We start from the raw sequence: 23,938 nt of genomic DNA, 5'->3' as shown, positions 1-23,938 counted from the left end.
TCCAAGCCTAATTTAATTTTTGCAGTACATGCAGATGCTGGCAACATTTTTAAAATACAGCAAAAAAAAATGCCAAAGTCAACACACACACAGTAACAAGTGTGGGTTTCATTCACACAGAGGTGACACTCGGAAAGCAAAGAGATACTCTGGGGGCACCTCAGGAGGTGGGGATGAAGAATAGCTTCACCCAAGGGGGCGGGGGGGAAATCAAGAATCTGGGAGCTTTGCATACATTTCTCTGCTCTGCAATCCCCACTGGGGACCACAGCCCCGCATCTGCAGGCAGCAATGGGGAGGAAGATGTGCTCGGTCAGGAAAGCTGGGAAGGACAGGGTCATGTGAGAAGATGGGAGGAGACACAGATCAATGGGCCATTCACCCACAATAATAATAATAATAATAATAAATTTTATTTATATCCCGCCCTCCCCAGCCGAAGCTGGGCTCAGGGCGGCTAACAACAATAAAACAATACAAAAGTACAACACAAACAACACTCTAAAATCATTCATTATAAAATTAATTAAATTCAAGCCACTGGCCACTATTGGGCCAGAGCTCCGCGAAGATTGCCGAGGGAGGGAGTCAGGCTGTGCCCTGGCCAAAGGCCTGGCGGAACAGCTCTGTCTTGCAGGCCCTGCGGAAAGATGTCAAGTCCCGCAGGGCCCTAGTCTCTTGTGACAGAGTGTTCCACCAGGTCGGAGCCACAGCCGAAAAAGCCCTGGCTCTAGTTGAGGCCAGCCTAACTTCTCTGTGGCCTGGGACCTTCAAGATATTTTTATTTGAAGACCGTAAGTTTCTCTGTGGGGCATACCAGGAGAGGCGGTCCCGTAGGTACGAGGGTCCAAGGCCGTATAGGGCTTTAAAGGTTAAAACCAGCACCTTAAACCTGATCCTGTACTCCACCGGGAGCCAGTGCAGTTGATATAGCACCGGATGAATGTGATCTCGCAGCGAAGACCCCGTAAGGAGTCTCGCTGCAGCATTCTGCACCCGCTGGAGTTTCTGGGTCAGTCTTAAGGGCAGCCCCACGTAGAGCGAGTTACAATAATCCAGTCTGGAGGTGACCGTCGCGTGGATCACAGTGGCTAGGTCAGGGCGAGAGAGGTAAGGAGCCAACTGCTTAGCTTGGCGGAGATGGAAAAATGCCGCCTTTGTTATAGCTGCAATCTGTGCCTCCATGGAAAGGGAGGTGTCGAAGATTACACCCAAACTCTTAACGGACGGTGCTGGCACTAACTGCGCCCCCGCAAGAGATGGGAGTTGCCCCCCCAATCCCATATCGTCCCGTCCCAGCCACAGGACCTCTGTCTTCGAAGGATTTAGCTTCAACCGGCTCCCACGTAACCATCCAGCCACAGCTTCCAGACATCTGGTCAGTGTGTCTGGGGCCGAGTCAGGATGGCCATCCATCAACAGATAGAGTTGGGTGTCATCGGCATACTGATGGCAACCCAGCCCAAAACTCCGGACAAGCTGGGCGAGGGGGCGCATAAAGATGTTGAAAAGCATTGGGGAGAGTATCGCACCCTGAGGTACTCCACACACCAAGGAGTGGCGCGATGACAATTCCCCCCCAAGCGCCACCCTCTGTCCCCGACCAGAGAGAAACGAGTGCAGCCATTGAAGGGCTGTGCCCTGGATCCCCACGTCGGCAAGGCGGTGGTCCAGAAGTTCATGATCGACCATGTCGAAAGCTGCTGACAGATCTAGAAGAATCAGCAGCCCCGACCCGCCTCAATCCAGCTGTCTACGAAGATCATCTGTTAGGGCAACCAGAGCTGTCTCGGTCCCATGACCAGCGCGGAAGCCAGACTGGAATGGATCCAGAGCCGATGTTTCATCCAGAAACCCACCAAGCTGTTCAGCAACCGCTCTCTCAATCACCTTACCCAGGAACGGAAGATTCGAAACCGGGCGGTAATTGGATAGATCTAAAGGATCTAATGATGTTTTCTTTAAGAGCGGGCGCACCACTGCCTCCTTCAGTTCCCCTGGGAATGTCCCCGTGCCAAGGGACAAATTGATGATATCCCCCAGGAGGGCCCGCACCTCGTCTGGACACGCTCTAATCAGCCAAGACGGGCACGGGTCGAGAGGACAAAGCATCCTAGGTAACTTTGGGTCAATCACTGCTATCTCTCAGCCTAGCCTCTGTTGTTGTGATGATAAAATGGAGCAGGGGTGGAGAAGGCCACTTTGAGCTCCTTGAAGGAAAGGCAGGATATAAATGTGCTAAAATACAGGCCAGAAAGCAGCTCTGGGGAAAGAATCCCACCTGCAGGGGCTGCTCTTGAGTGGCAGGTAAAGAGAGCAGTCTACCAGGGTGGTCCCCTCTAAGGTGTTGCTTTCATAACCTTCCTTCCTTCCCCAACTTGCTATGAGCTGCAGAAAAAGTGAGGAGCACAGCAAATGCAGAGTAGATTAACCTGTGAGCTTGTGAAGGAGATGGAACCAGCTCTTGCCCTTTGGGAACTTGAAACAATCTGGCTCAGCACCCTTGGTGGTTAAATTTATAACAAATATCACTTTTAAGCAACCTATGTCCAAATCTCGTCTTGATTCCAATGGACCTGTGCAGCATTTTGTCACTAACACAGAAGAATAATTTATAGTGTTTTTGCATGCGCACATATATCTGATGGCCAAAAAAAACCCCTTTTCTTAAAAATGGAACTGCATGATTATTCAAAGCTATTCTGGTATTTTGAAATTGGCTTTTTTAAATTAAAAAAAATGAGGACAGATCATTTGTTTTAGAAAGGTAGAGAGAGTGATCTATCACTCTGTGTTGTACCATGCTCAAATAGAAACATTAGGAAGTTGTCTTATTCTGAGCCAGAACATTTGTTGGTCTATATTGCTTAGTATTGTCTGCACTGACTGGCAGTGCCTCTCCAGGATTTAAGGGAGAAGTCTCTCCCTTGAGATGCTGTTGGGGACTGAACCTGTGGCTTCTGCTTCCAAGGGAGAAGCTCTTCCACCATTAACACAACTTTAAAAAAAAAAACATTTGGGGGGATGTGCAACATCCCAGTCCCCAATATCTGAAAAATGTTCCGGATGTCTGTCCACAAATGATGTCAATCTGCTGCATCTCTGGGTGGGAAAGTGATTGATGGTTGTGAAAAGTTGAGCCACGTCACCACGCTAAACCACCAGCTGTGTCACAGACCCCTGAAACACACACACGGAGATAAATATATGCTTTTGGAAGTTAAGATTTCAAGAATGGAAGAGTATTTATATAGCAATATTAAAAAGCCAGAGCACTTTAGAGCTATTAGCTAAAAGCCTGAACTCCAGCTTGGATAATTGCATTTGGCTTTATCATAAGCTCCCTGCAGGGTTGGTGTGTTTGTGTGTTGCAATTAATGCCTCACTTCCTGCAACAAATTGTTCTGTAGTGTTGCTAAGTCCCACTCCAGAAGGGGCAGTGGGAGAAGAACTCTTAAGCTGTTAAATAAAGGTCACTTGTCTCCAAGGAAGCCATTGTATTCCTTACAGCTTAGAGAGCACCTGTTGGCTTACAAGGAACACTCTTGTCTGCCGAACGACTTTTTCTTGGGGGAGGGATGGTGTGCAAAGCTGTTGAACTCTGCCTGTGGGGCTGCCTGCAGGCTGGAAGAATTTCTTCCTCAACTCCCCCCAATTCCACCCTTTGACTTCCCGCTGTCCTTCACAATCCTCTCCCAGGTGCAAATCAAAAGAATGAGCTTCCTGGCTATATGTTAATGAAACCCACCTTTTTTGCTCTCCCCACCCCACTTTTTTAACAAATGCAATTATTTTCCATTATTCCCCCTTTTGTATGAGTTTGTTCTATAAATGTACTGTAAAATTTCTGCTCGCCTTCAGGTCCACACGTACACCTTATGTGATGGTTCAGATACTAACCTTTGTGTGTTGCAAAAAAGGGGGGGACAGAATTGAATGAGAAAACGCTGAACATTTTTATAGAAAAAAAGTATCCCAGTTATTTGTAAATGCTCCAAGTGCAGCTGTTCTGTTTTGTTATGGACAATGGCAGGCACTGAGAGGGCTGCTGGGCACAAGCCAGGGTCTTCCCTCTACAGAGGCAAAGGCTGTTTGTTCATGAAAACAAAACCTGAAAAGCTGCACTGCCTAGAAAGCACTGCACAGTGCAGCACCCACTGCGTCGCTTCCCTTTTTTCCTCTCCCAGCTGCTCAGAGGAACAGATCTGAAGACCAGCAGTGCAAAACCTTGCCCTGCTTTAAATCACTTTTCACTGGGGAAGAGGGTGGGCTTGGTCTACACATGTGAACAGTGAGCACCAAACTAGATTGGTTCCCCCACACTCAGTGGCATGGCGTGGGTTGCTAGCACCCAGGACATTGCATGTGTGGTAGCCTCCTGGGGGACTGGGCAGCCAGGGTAGAGGCTTGCGCCAAAGCCCCTGCGGAGGGTGAATGTGAAAAGCAGCCACAGGGCTTCCAACATGAGCCAAGACACACCTCTTGCCCAGAGGAGGAGGAGCAGGTGTGTGGAGGGCACCCTGCAAGGAGTGATTGAATTGCAGAGGCTCCACCAGGTGGCAGTAGCGAGGCATGTGGGTGAGGGGCATGCTGGTGGGCACCCATGTTGGGACAGCCTTCTCCCTTCCATGTCCCACCATTGCTTGCCAGCCATAAGCCCCCACCAATGTTGCTGTGTCTCAGCCTGATGAAGGAGCCTATTGTGGGGGTGCTTGGTTGCACTCCTTCAGAATTTTGCACCCGGGGCAACTGCCCCCCTCACCACCAACATGCTATGCCACTGCTTGCACTCTTTGCAAGGAGAAAATGCAGCTGCACTGGAGCAATCTGGTTCCAGGCCACAACCCCACAGGGGCAGGGGATTGACCCTTTCCTGGTGCTCTTCCCCTGTTCAAGCCCAGCTCCTGCCACAAAGTGGGTATTTACTCTGTGGGCATAATGAAAAGGCCTATCCACCCTGTAGTAGCCAAATGAGCTACTAGGTGGGAGCAAAACATTGTGGCCAGAGGAAGGAGACTGGCCTGATCCCCAAGGAAAGAAGGAAGTGGTCTAAAGAAGAGGCTTCTCAAGGGATCAAAAAGGATCAAAAGCTAGGGAAGGCAGCCAGTAGGATTTCTTGAAGAAGACACCCTAAGATGTGACTAAAGGAGCAGGTGGTCATTCTGTGACTATGTACCCATGATCCCTTTGAAGCACATGGCTTCCCAAAGCATCCTGGGAACTGTAGTTTGTTATGGGTGTTGGGAATGCTAGCTCTGCAGAAGGCAAACTAGATAATTTGGGGGGAAGCCTTGTGCTTAAAATGCATGGTGTGTGCACAGCCTACATGTCAGAAGCTTTATGCATTGTGAAGCATGCTCTAAATAGCTCTGAAGTCTGCAATTCATTGTGGTTCTGTATCTTCCACATTAAAGCCAGAGAGGAAGTACGGCATCCTGTTTCTTGGGCTTTCAGGAAGCAGTTGGGGAGGGGGAAACTGGCTGTGAGAGGCAGTGATCTTCCCTCCCCACTGCAAGAACACCCTGTCTCCAACCCACACATTGCAAAGTGCCAGGAATAATGTCACCTTATCTCGGTTAAAGTTATTCCATCCAGTAATATCGGAGAAATTATGACAATATGTTGTTCTACACGCAAGTACACAACAGAGCTATTTGTACGACCCCAGCAGCTGCCACTCTCCACAGAGCAGATGGCGTGATAAAAACACAATGCAGGGAACAGGTTGATAAAGACATCTCGGTCATTGCAGACTCCTTGCTCAGCTCGCTCCAGAATGATGCTCAGTGGCAAGAACCATGGCGGCTCCAATGCATGGCTGCATCTTCCTTAGCAGGAGCAAGCTGCTTATCAGTGGAAGATCATTCCAGCGCAACTATTAACTTTGCACATATTAGTAATCAATATCTTTCAGGGCCTCTCCAAGGAAACTTGAGAGAGCAGCAACCAAAGGCATGTGCAGCTTCCAGAGCAAGCAGCAAAATCTCCAAGCTCCTCTTCCAGTGGGGAAAAGGCCAGAGATGGGGAGAAGCTTGTTGTCACACAACCACCAGCCTTCTGCACCAGTGGAGAGGGAGAGAGAGAGACCAAGACCAAGACCACCAGTCACACATAAAAGGTAAAGGTAAAGGGGCCCTGACCATTAGGTCCAGTCGTGGCCGACTCTGGGGTTGCGGCGCTCATCTCGCTTTATTGGCCGAGGGAGCCGGCGTACAGCTTCCGGGTCAAGTGGCCAGCATGACTAAGCCACTTCTGGCGAACCAGAGCAGCGCACGGAAACGCCGTTTACCTTCTCGCCGGAGCGGTACCTATTTATCTACTTGCACGTGCTGTTGAACTGCTAGGTGGGCAGGAGCAGGGACCGAGCAACAGGAGCTCACCCCGTCGCGGGGATTCGAACCGCCGACCTTCTGATCGGCAAGTCCTAGGCTCTGTGGTTTAACCCACAGCGCCACCCGCGTCCCCATACATGTCCCTAATGCAGGTTGACTTTGGCAAGAACCTAGGAGCCCTGCTGGGTCAGGCCAAAGGGGGTCCTGAACATCCAGTGGCTAACCAGATGCCCCAATAGGAAACCCACAAGCAGGACCTAAGCACGAGAGCACTCTCTCTTCTTCTGTGGTCTCAAGCAACTCATATTCAGAAGCATTACAGCCTCTATGGTGGAGGCAGAGCATACTGTAGTTACCATGTTCCCTCCTTGATGCTTTGGTTGTCAAACTGGTTAAATGCAGGTTGGATTCCTCAAGTGCTTTCACAGCTGGCTGGAGAATGTAATTAAAAAAGTGACCATCCAGGGCTCCTCTTTGAAGTGGAGGGGGGTTTCCTATGGGGTACCAAATTAGGACACGGTCAGGAGTTTTCAACATGATTTAGATGAAGGGTTAGAGGGAATCCTTGTCAGAGCTGTGAGTGATACAAAACTGGGAGAAATGGCTAACAGCTCAAAAGTCAAGATTAAAACTCTAAATGACCTTGACAGATTGGAAAACTGGGCAAAAACTAACAAAATGAAATTCAACAGAGACAAAGTTCTGTGGGGGGGGGGGTCAGATGCATAGGTAGAGCATGGAAAATCCCTGGCTTGACAGCAGTTCATATGGAAAGGATCTTGGAATCATAGATGATCCCAAGCTGAAAACAAGCCTGCAATTGATAGTTCAACAAAGGCTAATGAGATTAGAGGCTACACTAAATAGTTTTGAAGGTGCAAGAAGCCAGAGTTGCACTTGATTCTGAACTGGGTCCAGTTCTGGGTGCTTCATTTTAAGAACAGAATTCTGGGGAGGAAACTGAAGAGGGTCAGGTAGAATTTGATTGACCAGTAGAATAAATTTATTGATGGAAAGAGCAGCCTGATAATGGAACCCATTGCCTGGTCAGGGAGTGGACTTTCCCAGCGGAAGGTCAACCACCATCTCTTTCTTGGCGTGCTCTCCCAACTCTATGCCTGCTTTGGCTCTCCCTGCTCTAACACACTGCAGCTGCTGAGGTGTATTTTGAACTGTCAATAACCTAGTTGAGGCCAGTTCTATCTTTCTAAGATATCTTTAGCAAAAAGAAGTAACCTGCTGGCTTCTGTATTGGTGGAACTTGAAGGCAGGCAGCTGAAGAGTGGATGAGCACAGCATACAGATGGCAGAGAAGAGGCTTCAGCAAAACAGAAGGATGGGACTGGTGCGGGGCTAGCAATCTGGGGTGCAAGGGATAGGAGTGTTGCAAGCCGAACACAGAAGTGGCCTTGTTTTTGCCTGTGAAATGTTGGTGGGATGGGAGAGGGCTCATAGAAATTCTGTGTAGCCCCATCGCTGCTGATTGGTTTTGCTAGTCAACATTCCTGGTAATTTACAAGTCCCTTCCTGGGACTGCATCGATGGGGCATCTGTTGCATTTTTATTACCTCTGGCCTCGGCTTCCGCCTTCCTTCACAGATCAAATAACAGCTTCCTCTCCTTGCTAATTCACACAGCTGGTTATTACTCACCCAGCTCCCGCTATAATCGCCAGGGGAAGAATTATAAATAAATGTGTACAAGCAAACAGATGCTGTCATTTTAAAAATCGATCCATCTCGTAAAAATGCCCCACTTAGGACTGGAGTGGTGAATTGCTGAGCATGTGTCTATGCCATTTTCACAAAACCCAGAAGCCCTGGCTGGACTCTGGTGATTAATTCAAATTAGGGATGAAAAGGGTGGGGGAGGGGAAGAGAAACCTAGAAGGGCAGGATGGCTGCAGTGCTGGGCCCAGAGCAATGGCTCGGCCTTTCCCCGTGAAAGGCATTGCAGGCAGAGCAGAAGAAGCCGCCCAGCAGAATGTGGTCCTTTGCTCAGACACCAGACCCACACATTGTTTGGGGGGGCGGGCAGGAAGGGGCTGCCCATCGCTAGAGTCAGCAGCCCCTTTGAAAGGAACCAGATCACAGTCCCACTACCTGGAACTAATGTCGGCTTTTCTTTGGCATTGAAAAGATCAGCAGTCAAGGTCAGCGGCTTAAGAACAAGAACAAAGGCTGCCAGCCCCTGCTGTTCATCCCAAGCCCTTCAAAGTGGAAAAATCCTGGCAAAGAAGCTGAAATCCATGGCTGAACACCTGACCCTCTGCACCCGCCTTACATAAGGTTAAGAGCCAGCAGCCACACACGGAACTCTTAAGAAAGCCAGTTTAAAAATAAGAATCTAGTTTTTAGCTGTTTTGGGTGTGGAATTCAAGGGATGTTCTCCCCACGTGAGCTCTGGGTGGGAGCACATCACTTCCTGGGGGCTCAGTCCAAGAAGCTCATGGGACCTAAAGGACCTGCTGCTTCCACAAAAGCCTACCCAAAGAGTAAGGACCCTCCTCTTTATTTAATATAAATATATAGGCTGCTTTTCACTTATAGGAAAGTGGTTTCCAACACATTAAAATGATAACAATATCTATTTAAACCCATGAACAAAACAGAGCACCCAGAACAGCCCCACAGTAATAGAATCATAGAATTGTAGAGTTGGAAGGGACCACAAGGGTCATCTAAGACGTTGGTACTGTCAGGAAATGCCTGGGGAATAGAGAAGTCTTCACTTGCGTGTGGAAATACCCCATAGCCTAAGCCCAACTAATTTTGGAAGAACATTGCATGTGGTAGGGGGACTTGCAATGGAAAAGGACTTACACCCTGAGTGTTGCACCTTTGAAAAGTGTGGTATGGGGTGGAGCTCATCTGACCACCAGTGATCTGGGCTGTTTGTTTAGGAACAAACAGTCTCTCCAATAACCTGGGCCCAATCTGTTAATAGCTTTGTACACCGTGCAAACCACATCACAGGCCCTTCAATGCCCATTGACTTCTATCAAGTTTAGGAACCTCCGTCCAATATATGCACACAGAACCTTTGCACTCACCACCCAGGCAAGGAAGCTGAAATTCAGCTCATCCACTTTCCTCTCTTTTGCACTGAGAAAATGCTCCCTTAGGTGACCAGGCCTATTAAGCGTTTTCTTCTCTAAGCCCTCAGTGTTCAGCCCTGGTTGACTCAAACTTGGCCCACAAGTGCCCAGTCTTGGCTCAGCCAAGGTTGGTTCAGTCATGGGCTGTGTACACACTAACCCATTTGTAGCACAAAACTGTTGTTTTGCTTAATCCAGAATTGTTCATGCCTATCCTCAACATACTGCTTTCAACCTAGATTGATTCTGGATCCTGGTGACCACAAGGGTGGGTGCAGTTACTTGATAAGAGACATGTTTAAATTATTATTATTATTATTATTATTATTATTAAACCCTTCCCTGGATAGGCTCTCCCCACCTTTTCCTCCCTGACATGCCCCAGGGGAAGGAAGAAGTGGCGGTTGTGATCTTGGCAGATGTCACTGGGCAGACACAGATCCACCCCCACCTCATCACCAGGGCGGCCTAAATTGGACAGCCCAAATGGACACACTGCAGGGGAATGGAGAATCCATCAGCAAGGAGCTTTTATGTTCAGAAGGAAACCAGTTTCTTAGGAAGTGCTTTTCAGGGGCAAAAAAAATGCAGTCAATCTGGATTGTGTGTGGATGGTGTAGAAGAAACGGTTCCTGGATCCAAGGCCATGTGGAGGAAGCCATAGCAACCCTTCCTGCCTCCCTTCCAGTTTGCGTTCTTAATGTCTGGTCTGTTAGGGTGAAGGCAGCTCCTCCTAGGGAGGGTGTCCTACCCTGCAGTTTGACATGGATCTGCCCGTCTGCTTGTTGTGTCTCCAGTGCTTTTTTTCTTTTAAAAAAATGGGGTACTGTACTCTCGTTTTGACTCAAGAAAATCGGGAAAAATGAATACAGTAAATGGACAAAAGTACAAAGATTCACAAAATGTTTAGGGTAAGGTTACCAGATTTATTTCAATGAATCCAGGGACACAATCAATCAATCAATTTTTTTAAAAAACAGGAAAAAAATATTTAAAAAATAAAGACTATCTTCTCTTCTGTGGTCTCCTCTGTTGCGTGGCCTTCCTCTGGGTCCTGGCCTTTCTTGAAGCGCTAGCCGTGCTTCCCCCCTCCCTCCCTCCCTCCTTGCACTGCGACCCCCTACCAGCTTATTTGGGAGTAAGCATTAGCAGGACCCCCTCCTGCTGCTGCTGCCCTGCCCGTCTGGGCGTCTCCTGCGCAGGCATTGTCCAGCGGCTGCCCATCCGGGCCATGGCACACCCAGTCAGCGGGTCCGGGGCAGAGCCGACGGCGAGCAAGTGGGAGGAGGCGCACCTGGGCCGGACCACCTCGTTTCCTGCTCGCCTCTCGTCCGCAATGGCCAACGACGAGCTGGCCAACAAGCTGAGCCGCCACTTGCAAGTCGAGGAGCACAATGGCGAAGCCGAGCAGCTGCCGCAGCTGCCCAAGCACCACCCAGAGCCTGAGCTGATGGCCTTGGGCAGCGGTGCCGACGGCGAACTGAGCTCCAAGTTGCAGCGGCGTACCGAGCTCAACGACCCTGCGCAGCTTTCGCCCGGTGGCGGCGCCCAGCACCATGTCTTCAGCCCCTACTCCGAGTCCCCATATGTGTCTTGTGAGCAACACATCATATGGGGACTTCCAGCAAGGCCAAATGGCGGGCACCACGGTAGGAGGCAGCTCCTGGCTGGCTCCGGGCTGCTGAGACTGCCCCTGCTGCTGCCACATTTCCCGGGGACATTAGATGAAATCCAGGGACATTCTGGGGATGGAATTTGTCCAGGGACAAATTTACAAATCCGGGGGCTGTCCCTGGGAAACGGGGATGTCTGGTAACCCTAGTTTAGGGGTATGTGTACCCCTGTATTCCCCCTCCCCCAGAAAAAAGCACTGTGTGTCTCCATGCACTGTGGGGAGAAGGAGGGACCATTGTGCCTCTTTCACAGGGGGCGGGGGGGGGCTCGTCTGGTCTAGTAGTTAGTGCAAACTCCACCACTGGACAAATGACTCATTGTTCCTAAATTATAGTTTTGTGCTCAGAGTCCTTTTACAAAGCCTGAAAACCCTTTTCATTTGTGCACAAACAGACTAATAGCCAATTCTGCAGCTTTCGGAAAAAGGGTAATCAGGCCGTAAGGCCTGGAATGTATTCAAAACATATCCTGTTCAACACTCCCCCCCCCCCTTTTCTTTTTTTAGAAAGAGCTTTAGAAAAAGAATATAAACCCACTTTGTCAGCGAATGACCTCAAGTTATTTTTCCTGTTAAAAAAATTGCAGCTTTCAAAGATAATTTGTTAATGGCTCACATTTCTAACAGGTTCAGCAAAAAATTTACCACCAAATATTTCCACACATTTTTATGCAGGAAATGAAGAATGCATTTACTTTTGCATTATTACAGTTATCATATAACACAGGATATGAAAACTAAAACCTCAGACACGTTAAGGCTAATGTTTGTTTATTGAGCTAAGCCCAACATAACCATGTTCCCTGCAAGCACCTGTAAGAGGAAGAGAGGCGTTTATAAATATTTCAAGTAAACAAGCGAGATCACACCTTAAGATGACGTGTTAATTAATCTGGAAGTGCCACCCACACACCCAATTCTGTACATGAAATTGCAAAGCCGAATTTAAAGCCTAACCATTTGTAAAGATTAGGGAAGGCCTCCCAGCCTCCACCTCTCCACACCTGGCAAGGCTCAGGAAGACATTTGACTTTGGACTCCAGAACAAGGCAATGCATTAAAGAATTTGTCAACCATTCCATTATTCATAGAGTGAACAGGCAACAGGGTTCCACTATTAAATATTATAGGCACATTAATATATAGTATACTAAGCTTTTAAGCTTATGACTAGAGAAGTTCCCCTATTCTTTGCCCGTGTCTGATCCAACCCATTTCTTTGCCTTCCTACAGAATTACCTCCCTGTAGTAAGAATTTGTCCATGGAGTTTTCTTGGCAGGGATACGGGAGTGGCTTGCCGGTTCCTGCTCCAGGTGGATCACGTTTCGTCAAAACTCTCCACTATGACATGTCCATCTTGGGTGGCCCTGCACGGCATAGCTCATAGCTTCTCATTTTCTCATAGCACTCATTTCACATGCTAGCAAGGTTTTGCTTAAAATTCTACAAGGAAGGCTTAAGCAGTATGTGGACCGAGAACTCCCAGAAGTGCAAGCTGGATTTCGAAGAGGCAGAGGAACCAGAGACCAAATTGCAAACATGCGCTGGATTATGGAGAAAGCTAGAGATTATAGATTATGGAGAAATCTAGAGAGTTCCAGAAAGACATCTACTTCTGCTTCATTGACAATGCAAAAGCCTTTGACTGTGTCGACCACAGCAAACTATGGCAAGTTCTTAAAGAAATGGGAGTGCCTGATCACCTCATTTGTCTCCTGAGAAATCTCTATGTAGGACAAGAAGCTACAGTTAGAACTGGATATGGAACAACTGATTCAAAATTGGGAAAGGAGTACGACAAGGCTGTATATTCTCTCCTTGCTTATTTAACTTATATGCAGAATTCATCATGCGAAAGGCTGGGCTGGGCTGGATGAATCCCAAACCGGAATTAAGATTGCCGGAAGAAATATCAACAACCTCAAATATGCAGATGACACAACCTTAATGGCAGAAAGTGAGGAGAATTAAAGAACCTTTTAATGAGGGTGAAAGAGGAGAGTGCAAAATATGGTCTGGGAAAGGATTTGTGACCTTGCAGGACAATGTCTTCAGAAGCACTGTTGGGTGCTTTCTGCAAAATAAATGCCCTATTGGATCAGTTAAGCCAGAAGACGGATTTAATGACTAATGCGGCCAGAACCTTTGAACAGGTAGTGGGAAATTATATGGAGCCCACTCAGGGACTAAAACAGGAGTGTGCCATGACAGAACAACTGAAAGAAGAGCGGCCCAGCAGGAACATAAATTTTTTGGATTTGACAAATGAACTTGGAAAAAACCAGACTTGGAAAGATAAAGTTTGGTTAGGTTTGGAAATGGGGGGCTGGATAGACCCCCCTATACAGGGAGATTTGGACTTTTCGAGTCTGGCAATGGGCCGTCAGATGTCTGGAATTGTGGGGGCTTTCAATTTTGGAGGGAATTTGGAACATGTTTTTAAATACCATATGGAGTCCAGTCTGGTCGATGGAAAAGGGGCTGATCTGTTGAAAAGGGTCCAAAGCATTACCAAGCTGGAGTTCCCACGAATGAAAGGAAAATATGAAGAAGAGCTGCAGAAGGGACATGGAAGAGACTTGAGGGCCTCGGATATAAGATTACCAGGTTAATGTGCTAGATTAATAGGATAAAAAGGACTGACAAAACCCGGGACCAGGAGGAAGGGACGCTGGATGAAGATTGGATTGTTCTTTTCTTTTCTTTTATCATTAGGACTGTCTTATATAATTCATGAATGTTAGAAAAATGTTGAAATGAAATTACTTGGCTCTTGTAAAAATGTCTAAAGAATTAGATAAGAATGTTATGGTTAGGAGAAGTTGGTAAAAATAAGATTTAAGTTTTAAACTTTAAGGTTTTTTATATGATAAGATGAAAATAGATTAAGGAAATGTAATGACAGAATTTTATGAATTAAGGAAAGGATTTGCTGCGATTATTATTAATTAGGATACAAGAAAAGGGAGGAGGAGGAGGTCAAAGAAAGAAGGTATTGAAAGTGGAGAATTTGAGAATGATGGTTTTATATTTTTTTTTCTTTTTCTGTTTTGTTTTTAATTTTTGTGTGTGTGTGTGTAATTTAAAAAAAAAACTTTCCCCCCCAATAAATATCATTTTAAAAAAACAAAAACAAAATATGGTCTGAAGCTCAACATCAAAAAAACGAAGATCATGGCCACTGGGCCCATCACCTCCTGGCAAATAGAAGGGGAAGAAATGGAGGCAGTGAGAGATTTTACTTTCTTGGGCTCCATGATCACTGCAGATGGTGACAGCAGCCACGAAATTAAAAGTTGCCTGCTTCTTGGGAGAAAAGCAATGACAAACCTAGACAGCATCCTAAAAAGCAGAGACATCACCTTGCCAACAAAGGTCTGTATAGTTAAAGCTATGGTTTTCCCAGTAGTGATGTATGGAAGTGAGAGCTAGACCATCAAGAAGGCTGATCGCCAAAGAATTGATGCTTTTGAATTATGGTGCTGGAGGAGACTCCTGAGAGTCCCATGGACTGCAAGAAGACCAAACCTATCCATTCTTAAGGAAATCAGCCCTGAGTGCTCACTGGAAGGACAGATCCTGAAGCTGAGGCTCCAATACTTTGGCCACATCATGAGAAGAGAAGACTCCCTGGGAAAGACCCTGATGTTGGGAAAGATGGAGGGCACAAGGAGAAGGGGATGACATAGGATGAGATGGTTGGACAGTGTTCTCGAAGCTACCAGCATGAGTTTGACCAAACTGCAGGAGGCAATGGAAGACAGGAGTGCCTGGCGTGCTCTGGTCCATGGGGTCACAAAGAGTCAGACACGACTAAACGACTAAACAAGTAAGAATTTACTTTTACACCACTAGCTTGTTACCCAGCTTATATAGCATATCTAGCACTGCACACAGAGACACCAAACCTCAAAACATGTTTCTACATACAGCAAGAAAGGTTACAGGTCATGGGATGTTAAAAACACATGGCTCCATACCGATATCAACTCCCCCACAATTCCCTTGGGGTGCCCCAAAGTTCCCAGGATATTTGGGTCTCAGCTTACAACTTATCGGATAGTTGTCTAGGCAACCAGACCTTCAGCGAGAAGGTCATAAATTCCTCTCCCATCTCCTCTTTCTGGGCCCCAGATAGCTTCAAGGAGAAATGCAAGTTCTCACCCAGATGTGAAGCCAACACATACCTCTTCTGCAAAACATCATTATCTGACCCAGGGTCAGATAAGGCAGGAAGTGGCATGCAATGTTAACACAGCTTTACACAGCATAGGAGGATGGCATGAGGCACACAAAGATCAAGCCTAATACATTCCGTCTGAAAGGGTAAATGTGATTAATATTAGGGCCGTCAGAATAAAATCAGTATCTATATCTAATAGCTAATATTCAATCAGATATCACAATTTTTACATTAACTCTGTTCAAAGCCTGCTCTTGCCAGAAGAGGACAGGAATTTTGCTGCTGGTCTCCTGAATCTCCTCACCATCATCTTAATGTGTTGTCTGATGAAGCAAAGGAGCATGGACTGGTGGCTACAGTAGGTTAAGGGGAAACCCATTCCCAATGAGAAACCTGGAGCATGTCCATGCAACATCGTTTTTGGTCAGTCTCCCTCAGTCCTGACCCTGCATTTCATTGCTGCCCAGATTTTGGGGGCCCATCTAGCCCAGCCTCCTGTTCTCACAGTGGCCAACCGCATGCCCCTATGGGAAGCCCAAAAGAAGAACCTGAGCACCAAAGCAGCTCTCCTGGATCAAAATTCATTGAAGTGAGCAGCGTGGAGGCCAGTCGAAAGAGGCTGTTCTTGGAGATCTGAACCATGTTGAGGCAAGCTGCTAGTCCTGTTGAGGGTGCAGAATACGAATGCACGTATGGTAGAAACTGCACTGCCCAGGCCATGGGTAGGCAAACGAAGGACCAGGGGCCGGATCTGGCCTAGTCGCCTTCTAAATCCGGCCCACGGACGATCTGGGAATCAGCGTGTTTTTACATGAGTTGAATTTAAATGCATCTCTGGGTTTTTGTGGGGCATAGGAATTCGTTCATCCCCCCCCCCAAATAGTCCAGCCTCCCAGAAGGCCTGAGGGACAGTGGACCGGCCCCCTGCTGAAAAAGTTTGCTGACCCCTGGCCCAGGCAGTACTTGACACCGAAGAAGCAAGGAAATAACGCCTCAATACAACGCCCTGGAAAGCCTGGTCTGCTTTATTTTTTCACCATCCCTCCTCAGATGAGCACAGGACGATGTACGTAAAACATACAAACAAAATACAATAAAATGGAGCTAAAAAACATATTTCAGCAAAAAGATTCTAAACATACGCTGCTAGCCTGCAAATGAATGTGGGGGGAGAGACTTGGCAGTAGGAGGGGGTCGGGATTTGTCCGTCTCTCTACTGTACTTCGGGGGCGGGGGGAGGAAGCGGCAGCCCGGGGCAGGAGCCGAGGGCGGGAGGTCGACTCCTTCGACCCTCTGGGGGGAAGGGGGGTGCCCGATGCTGAGCCCGGGCAGAACCGCTGCCGGGGGGAGGGGGCCTTTTTGCTACAGGGAGAGGCTTCGCGCAGGGCTGCAGCACTGCACCTTTGCTTCGCGTGCACAGGCACTCAAGGGTGGACTGCACTGCAAGGCTGTCGTGCCCCGGCAGCCCTCCCTTGGTCCGAAATGTGGGGAGAATACCGAGGGGCTGCGTTTGCAATTTCAGAGACCGGGCGAATGTTTTAAATGTTACAAATAAACAGGCGGCCAAGAAAACAAACATGGATGGACTCCTCTCCTGTCGGTTGGGGAGGACAAGACGCCTGATCCCGGAAGCCGCTCTCCCCACGGCTAGTCTATACGTTTGCAGTTCTACGGTAAACGAGCGGCCCCTGCCGCGCGTGAGCTTAGAGGAAATGAGGCCGGGCACGCCTGTGGGCGGAGCAAAGGGAAAGGGCGCTCTCGTTGCGCAGGCGCGGGATGCGTGAGAACGCTCCCATAAACTTACTCCCGTGCAGAGTACACATTTCTGCTTGTTCATCTTTGGAGGCGTTTTGGTTTCCCGCGGTGCCTGGATTTGCGACGCCGCCGTAGGATTAGCACTGCAGGGCTGTTGTAAGAAACACTTAGAAACGCTTGATCACGGCTTGCGAAATGTGGAACCCGGAAGTCCCACACCCCAAACCGGGATTGTGTTTGTTTCTGTACTCTAGAGTCTAGAGAACCGGCATTGCTCTGCGCAGGCGTGTGGCGGGAGGTGAGAAAGACACCTGCGCAGCCAAGTAGAGCCTCCCTGTCCAGGGGCAGTCTACCTCCAGCGGCCCAGCTCCTCCGCCCGCCGGGTGGCATGGAGCTTCCCTGTCCAGGGGCAGCTCACCTCTAGTGAGAGGGCTCCTCGTGGCCCCTGAGTGGTTCTCTCCTCCCTGCCTCCTTCCCTCCCGCCGGGCCCGGCCATGACTGCTGCTTCGGAGCAGGAGGCACCAAGTGCTGCTGCCTGCTGGGCGGCGGTGCGGGCACTGCTCCCGAGCACACGGGCCGGGCTGGGGCTGGGATCTCTGGGGCTGGGGGCGGAGGGGGCCCGCGTGGCGCTGCTGCTGGAGGAGGCGGCCGCCTTGGTGTACCCGGGCGATGCGGGCGAGGAGTCTCTAGGCTCGGAGCGAGCCCGCCGAGCCTGCCTGGAGCTGGGCGAGCAGGTCTGCGACTACTCTTGGGAGCGGCTGCACGTGGGCCCGTGGCAGGCGGTGAGCGCCGTGTGGCGGCGGGCGTGGGCGCTGGGCTGCCTCTTCCGCGTGCTGAGCCTGTGCCGGGCACGAGGGGCCAGTCGGGAGGCGCTGCGCCTATGCGACCTGAGCCTCCTGCTCGGCGCGCCTGTCCTGGACGACGTCATGGGCAGGCTGGTCCCCGTCCTCCAGCGGCACCTGCCATCCGAGGAGCCAGCAGCGAGAGCCGGCGCCGGAGCACCCCCGAGGAAGGTACCAGCTTGCAAAGGGCACCCTTGCCCACCCCCTTCCCGTCTGCAAGAACAGCTCCCCTCTCCTTGAAGGCGAGCCCTGCTGCAGCTGGATCCAGCAAAAGGCGAGCCCGTCTACTGCAGCCTCCTGTTCTTGCAGGATGGCCAGCCAGGTCCCCCAGTCGGGTGTCCCAAGGGGAAGCCCCCCACTCCCTCACAAGCAGCACCCCAGCTCAAGATCAGCCCCCTTCTGCGGTCTCCAGCAATTGGTACTCAGAAGCATTGCCGCCTCCCGCACAGTAGAGCCCATTTCATGGCCAGTGATGGCCTTTTCCCTTGGCACACCTCAAGGACTGAAGCAGATTAAGCCCTCCTTTTGACAGTGTGTGCAGGGGCGGAGGGGCCAACTCACACTGAGCCCCCTGCCAGTGAAACAAGAAGCAGAACTAACCACCTGCTCCTTGTTGCAGAAAATCCGGATGGACTTCACCCCAGCAGCCCCTGCTATAGCCCCAGAAACTGCTGTCCCACAGCTTCTCTGCCCATCGCTGGAACATTTCCGGGACAGTTACCTAACCCCTCAAAAGCCAGTTGTCTTGGAGGGGGTTGTGGACCACTGGCCTTGCCTGAGAAAGTGGAGGTGAGGGCAAGAGAGCAGGTAGAGGGTGGGTGGCTGCCTCCAGGACAGGGAAAGGTTTTGCCCAATGGAGGCAGCATCTGCTGCCAAATTATTGGGTGTGGGGCTGGAGGGGCTCCTGACATGCATCCTCTCCAGTTTGTCTTCTGTAAGAGGATGCTCTCTCTGCCCCTGAGCTAAAGGCAGGAAGCCTGTTTTGGGCCTGCTGGAACCGCAGGGCTTGATTTTTGCCTGTGCTCAGTTTAGCTTTAGGCTACCATAATATTTGCCCTGGCAAGCCTGACAGTGAAATTCCAGGGGGTTCACAGAGGAGTGGATCAGAACTCGTGCTATCAGGAAAACACAGCGAAGGATCGGAAATGACACCAGCCTGACCTTTCCCTCTGCCTGCTTGCTATTCAGGTCAAAGCTCCTCCAAGGGATGGCAGATATCCCAAGATGTATAATCACAGGCAGATTGTAACAGAAGTAACTTCATCTGTGAGTTACTAGACGGTGCCCTGAGCCAGCCAGGCCACATACTCAAAAAATACACAAAGTGTTGCAAGTTCCCACTGGCACTTCCCCCATGTAGGAGAGGAAAGAACAAAAAGAACTGTAAACCACTCTGCCTGAGGAAGAGGGAACAGGGCCTTTGGAAACAGGGTGGGCACACAGAGAGAGAGCCCTGCCATTGATTCTTCTTCCTTTGTTGCAGCGTGAGCTACATCCGCCAGGTGGCCGGCAGCCGCACAGTCCCTGTGGAGCTTGGATCACGCTACACAGATGAGGAGTGGTCCCAGACGCTCATGACCGTGGATGACTTCATCAGACAGTATATTGAGAATGAGGTCTGGATCTTCTCCCTCCCACAAAAAAACCTGGCTGGGAAGAGCAGGACAAATTATGCTGGGTTGAGTTTGTGTTAACTCCATTGTTGTATTCCGCCCTGGGAACCCAGCAAGCAGGAGTCTCCTTAAATAAAATATTAGTGAACTTATTTATGTGAGCACCTGCCAGCTTTTGAGTAACATGGAAGGCTGCAATGAGACTGGGAAAGGGAGGGCAAGCCTGGCAGAGCTCCTTGGGGTGGGGAGCAGGGAGCTGACCAGTGAGTGGTAGAGTTTGTGGGCTGGGGCTCTGGACTCCCCACCAAATTGTTTGCTGCTGTTCAGTTGCCTTTTCTGTATGTAGAGGATTTCCACTCACTCCTCTCTCTCTGTTCCCCCCCCCCTTCTGTTTGCAGGACCACAAGGGATACCTTGCTCAGCACCAGCTCTTTGACCAGGTAAACCAAAGGGATAGTTCTTCTAGTTCCTATTTGATGGGAGGAAACAGATGCCGGGTTCACCAGAATGCAGTGAATTTCCCACCCCCAAAATTTCATATCTGGAAATGATCCAAAGTGCCACCCACACCTTTCAGGGAAGCATTTCTCTGGAAACTCCACCCCAGGCATCCTCCACAGTCCATGGGAGGAGGCACGTGGGCCAAACAGGTTTCAGAGACGTGTGCAAAGGGCTGCGAGCATCACAGTAGACCTCTCCTCTCGTAGGTGTCCAATCCACTTGGTGGGAAAACTCCTTCCTGACTCAAGGTGGGCTGTCTGCCAAAACCCACTGAGTCACTTCTAGCTAATCAAACTCATGTTGTTTAATGCCAGCCAACATCCTGTTGCCAGCTGTTCTCCTGATGTCCTGAGGAAGTAGGGGAGGAGGGAACCCAAGACTATATAGAGCAGCTCCCCCCCAACCTGGCCCCAGCAGAGAATCCCCATAACAATTAATGCTGGAACATAGGGAGACCTTGTTTGGTTTGAATGCTGTCCCTCCTGGGCATCGTAGGCCAATTGGTGCCAAAGAAGGATAGAACTTTATGTATGCCACGACAGCAGCAAGAATACTTATTGCAAAGTATTGGAAGACACAAGATCTACCCACCCTGGAAGAATGGCAGATGAAGGTGATGGACTATATGGAACTGGCAGAAATGACCGGCAGAATCCGAGACCAGGAAGAAGAGTCGGTGGAAGAAGATTGGAAGAAATTTAAAGACTATCTACAGAAATATTGTAAAATTAATGAATGTTAGAATGATGTTGGATAAAAAGTTAAGTGGTTTTTAGCTATAACGCTATAAGGAATATGAAAAAATGGATTATTAACAGGTAAAAATTTAATGTTACAATATTTTAAGATTAAAGACTAGGATAAACAAAGAGGGAAAGGATTTGCTGAACTAACAAATTGAATTGGAATACAAAAAGGGAGGTGTGAGGAGGTCCGGGAAACAAGCAAATGAAAGATAAGTGATGGAAAGATGGAATTGTTTTTTAACTATTTTTACTTTGTATTTTTCTTTTTTCTTTTTTCATTTTGTAATATTTTGTAAATTTTAATAAATATCTTTTTTTAAAAAATGAATGCTGTCCCTTCACCACCCACACTAGTAAAGAGAGCCTTGGCTGAGGTGCAGGATCAGGCCTTTTCTGTGCTCTGACCCATCTTGCCCCTTCCTTGATAGCTGCCTCCTGGCACTTTGCAAAGCCTCTTCCCTTTTCTGCAGGCATTTGCTTTGCCCAAGTTGTTGATGCCTGAAACTCCGCCTTTTTCTGTTTCCATCCTTTGCCTCACCATCTCTTATCTTGTGGTCTTGTTTTAATGGTTGCCGTGAGCCATCTTTGGATTATTATTATTTTATTTATTTGCCACTTTTCATCCGGAGATCGCAAACAAAATAGACGGCAGGTTATAAATGCTTTAAATAAATGTCAAGCTAGTGTACGATGAGAACCTCTTTCCCCACTTTCCTTTCTAACCAATTTTCTGCCAGATCCCAGAGCTGAAGCTGGATATTGGCGTCCCTGACTATTGCTGCCTGGGCGAAGGAGATGAAGAGGACATCACTGTCAACGCCTGGTTTGGTCCACCAGGGACTGTCTCCCCTCTGCATCAGGACCCGCAGCAGAACTTCTTAGTCCAGGTAGGGCCTCCGTGACAGCTTGCGGTGCGGAGGGTAAGGAGGGCAGTTGCCAGTCAGAGGCAGGACTTCTGTATCCTCCTGCCTTTCAAGGGAGGCTGCTTCCTGCTCTAGGGGTGGCAGCAACAACAGTCACCAGAGGAAGCGTCCCTCTAGAAGTTGCCCAGGGAAGGCTGTCTGCAGCCAGATAGCCCAGCTTGGGAAGCTGATGCCGATGGGCTCCCTGTCTCAGCCGGACTGAGGTGCTGATGGGCTGTCAAGGAGAAGAGCAGAGGGAGTGCTGAGAACTGAAATTAGAAAGGCACTGGGGCAGGGGAGGGTGCCTGTTGTTGGCCTGCAAACTTTGGACGGGGATGTCTGGGCTCCTTTTTCTGCAAATGATGGCAAGAAGCTGATCAGACCCCATTTGCAGAAATCCTGTGTGTCAGGGCACACTCCGGACACCAAGCAAAGGAATGCTAGTTAGAAAAGTTGAGCTTGGATTATTGAAAAATGTTTCAACATTCCTTTCTCCAGGTAATGGGGCGGAAATATGTCCGTCTATATTCTCCTCAGGAATCTGAAAACCTTTATCCACATGAAGGCCACCTCCTTCACAACACCAGCCAGGTGGGCACCCAGTAAAGTCGGTCCCTCTTAATGGGGGCTGAATTATTCCATGAAGCAAATCATGTTCACCCTAAAAATTGGCACCGTATCCTATTTCCCATCCCCAACTGCAGCCAAGCTCCCAACACTCACCTCTTCCTCTTCCCTGCTTCCCTCCACATCCTGCCCCTCTCTCGTCACCTAAATTGTAATCCTCTTGGTGCAAAGAATGAGACAACCATTGATAGTCCTGTCTGAATTATATTAAGACAGCGTTTCCTCTTTCATTTCCAGGTGGATGTGGAAGACCCTGACTTGGTGAAATTCCCCAACTTCAAAGCAGCTGCATTTCAAGATTGCATCTTGAGCCCTGGAGAAGTTCTGTTCATCCCAGTTAGCTACTGGCACTATGTGCGGTCCCTGGACACAAGTTTCTCCGTCAGCTTCTGGTGGTCGTAGCGTCTGCCGGGAACAAGGGAGGACTCTTCTGCTCAGGGACTTCAGGCAAGATGAAGGAAGGAGCTGCCAGGAAGCAGCAAGGGCTGTGACACATAGTTCAACTGCTGTGGTTGAGGATCAAGGGCATCAAAGATGCAGTTTTCTGAAGGGGCTAAAATAGTGACTTGTCCCTCTTTGGGTTTTATTAAAAAGGGCTCTCTTAAAACTTTTCTCAAAGGACAACAGAATACAAATTAATATTTAAATTATGTGTTGTGAATTCAATTGCTTTTGCTGGTCTAGCACAACCTGCTTGGTCAAGGGAGACAGAAAACTCACCATTTTGATTCTATTTTCTTGGTGGAGGCTCTAATAGAACTGATGCACTCATGACTAGAGCCCCTGCAATACATGTTGGGCAAAGGGTTTCTTGCATTGCAGGTTGGACTAGATGACTCTTGGGATCCTTTCCAACTCTACAATTCTGATTCTATAATACTGCTTTACAAAGTCTGAAGGGCTCAGATCTTGTGCAAGATGGGCAAAGAAGTCCTTAGTCATTGCGGAGGGAAGTCTCTCTGTAGATTCATCATGCCCTCACCAACCCCACAAATGCAAGTTACAAGCAGGAATTGAGATTTCTTTAAATTTGGGGTTGAGGGAGGCAGAAGTGCCCGTTTTCCACACAGACAGTCCAGAGTTCAAACTATGCCCTCTGAAAGTAGGGCTAGGAACAACCCCTGCTGGAGCCTCTGCTGCCTGTCACAAGTGTTGCTCTGATGTGGCCTGAGGCAGCTTCCTTTGTTCATGAGAACATGAAGAGCCTTCTGGACCAGGCCAGTGTCCCATCTAGCGCAGCATCCTGTTCTCACAGTGGCTGACCAGACATCTGAATGGGAAACCCGCAAGCAGGACCCAAGGACAAGAGCAAATCTCCCCTCCTGTGCCTGCCAGCTATTGATTTTTAGAAGCATTGCTGCCACGAAATGTGGAAGGAGAGAGCCTAGCCGTCCTGGCTAGTAGCCATTGGTGACCCTCTTGTTTTAGAGCCATCTAGGTTGCTGGCCCTCACTGGCTCCTGCAGGAGAGAGTTTTAACTATGTGTTGCATGAAGCAGTCTGTCCTGAATCCTGCAACATTCAGCTTCTTGAGATGCTCACAAGTTATGGTGTTCCGAGAGGGTTACGTTATCTTTCAAAAACAAAAAGATACCGAGGACAGCTTTGGGAAGGAGCAGAGTTGAGGCCCAGTCACCCTCATAAGACCTTTAAAAAATTTGCTAAATA

The 23,938-nt window shown here is 48.9% G+C and overlaps 1 protein-coding gene across 1 annotated transcript; it reads left to right on the top strand.

The window, feature by feature from the left end:
* The first annotated feature begins 16,901 nt into the window (after positions 1-16,901).
* KDM8 (lysine demethylase 8) lies at positions 16,902-22,918 on the top strand. Its single transcript, XM_053364815.1, has 7 exons — positions 16,902-18,053; positions 18,502-18,671; positions 19,366-19,498; positions 19,894-19,935; positions 21,480-21,629; positions 22,143-22,235; positions 22,509-22,918. The coding sequence occupies exons 1-7, from the start codon at positions 17,535-17,537 to the stop codon at positions 22,671-22,673; spliced, it is 1,272 nt and encodes a 423-aa protein (XP_053220790.1). The 5' UTR covers positions 16,902-17,534; the 3' UTR covers positions 22,674-22,918.
* Positions 22,919-23,938: the final 1,020 nt, after the last annotated feature.

The sequence above is a fragment of the Podarcis raffonei genome, chromosome 14 (genome assembly GCF_027172205.1).
Source record: "Podarcis raffonei isolate rPodRaf1 chromosome 14, rPodRaf1.pri, whole genome shotgun sequence".
NCBI classification, from domain to species: Eukaryota; Metazoa; Chordata; class Lepidosauria; order Squamata; family Lacertidae; genus Podarcis; species Podarcis raffonei.
Note: the sequence above shows the minus strand (reverse complement) of the source record. Positions and strands in the feature narration are given on the sequence as shown.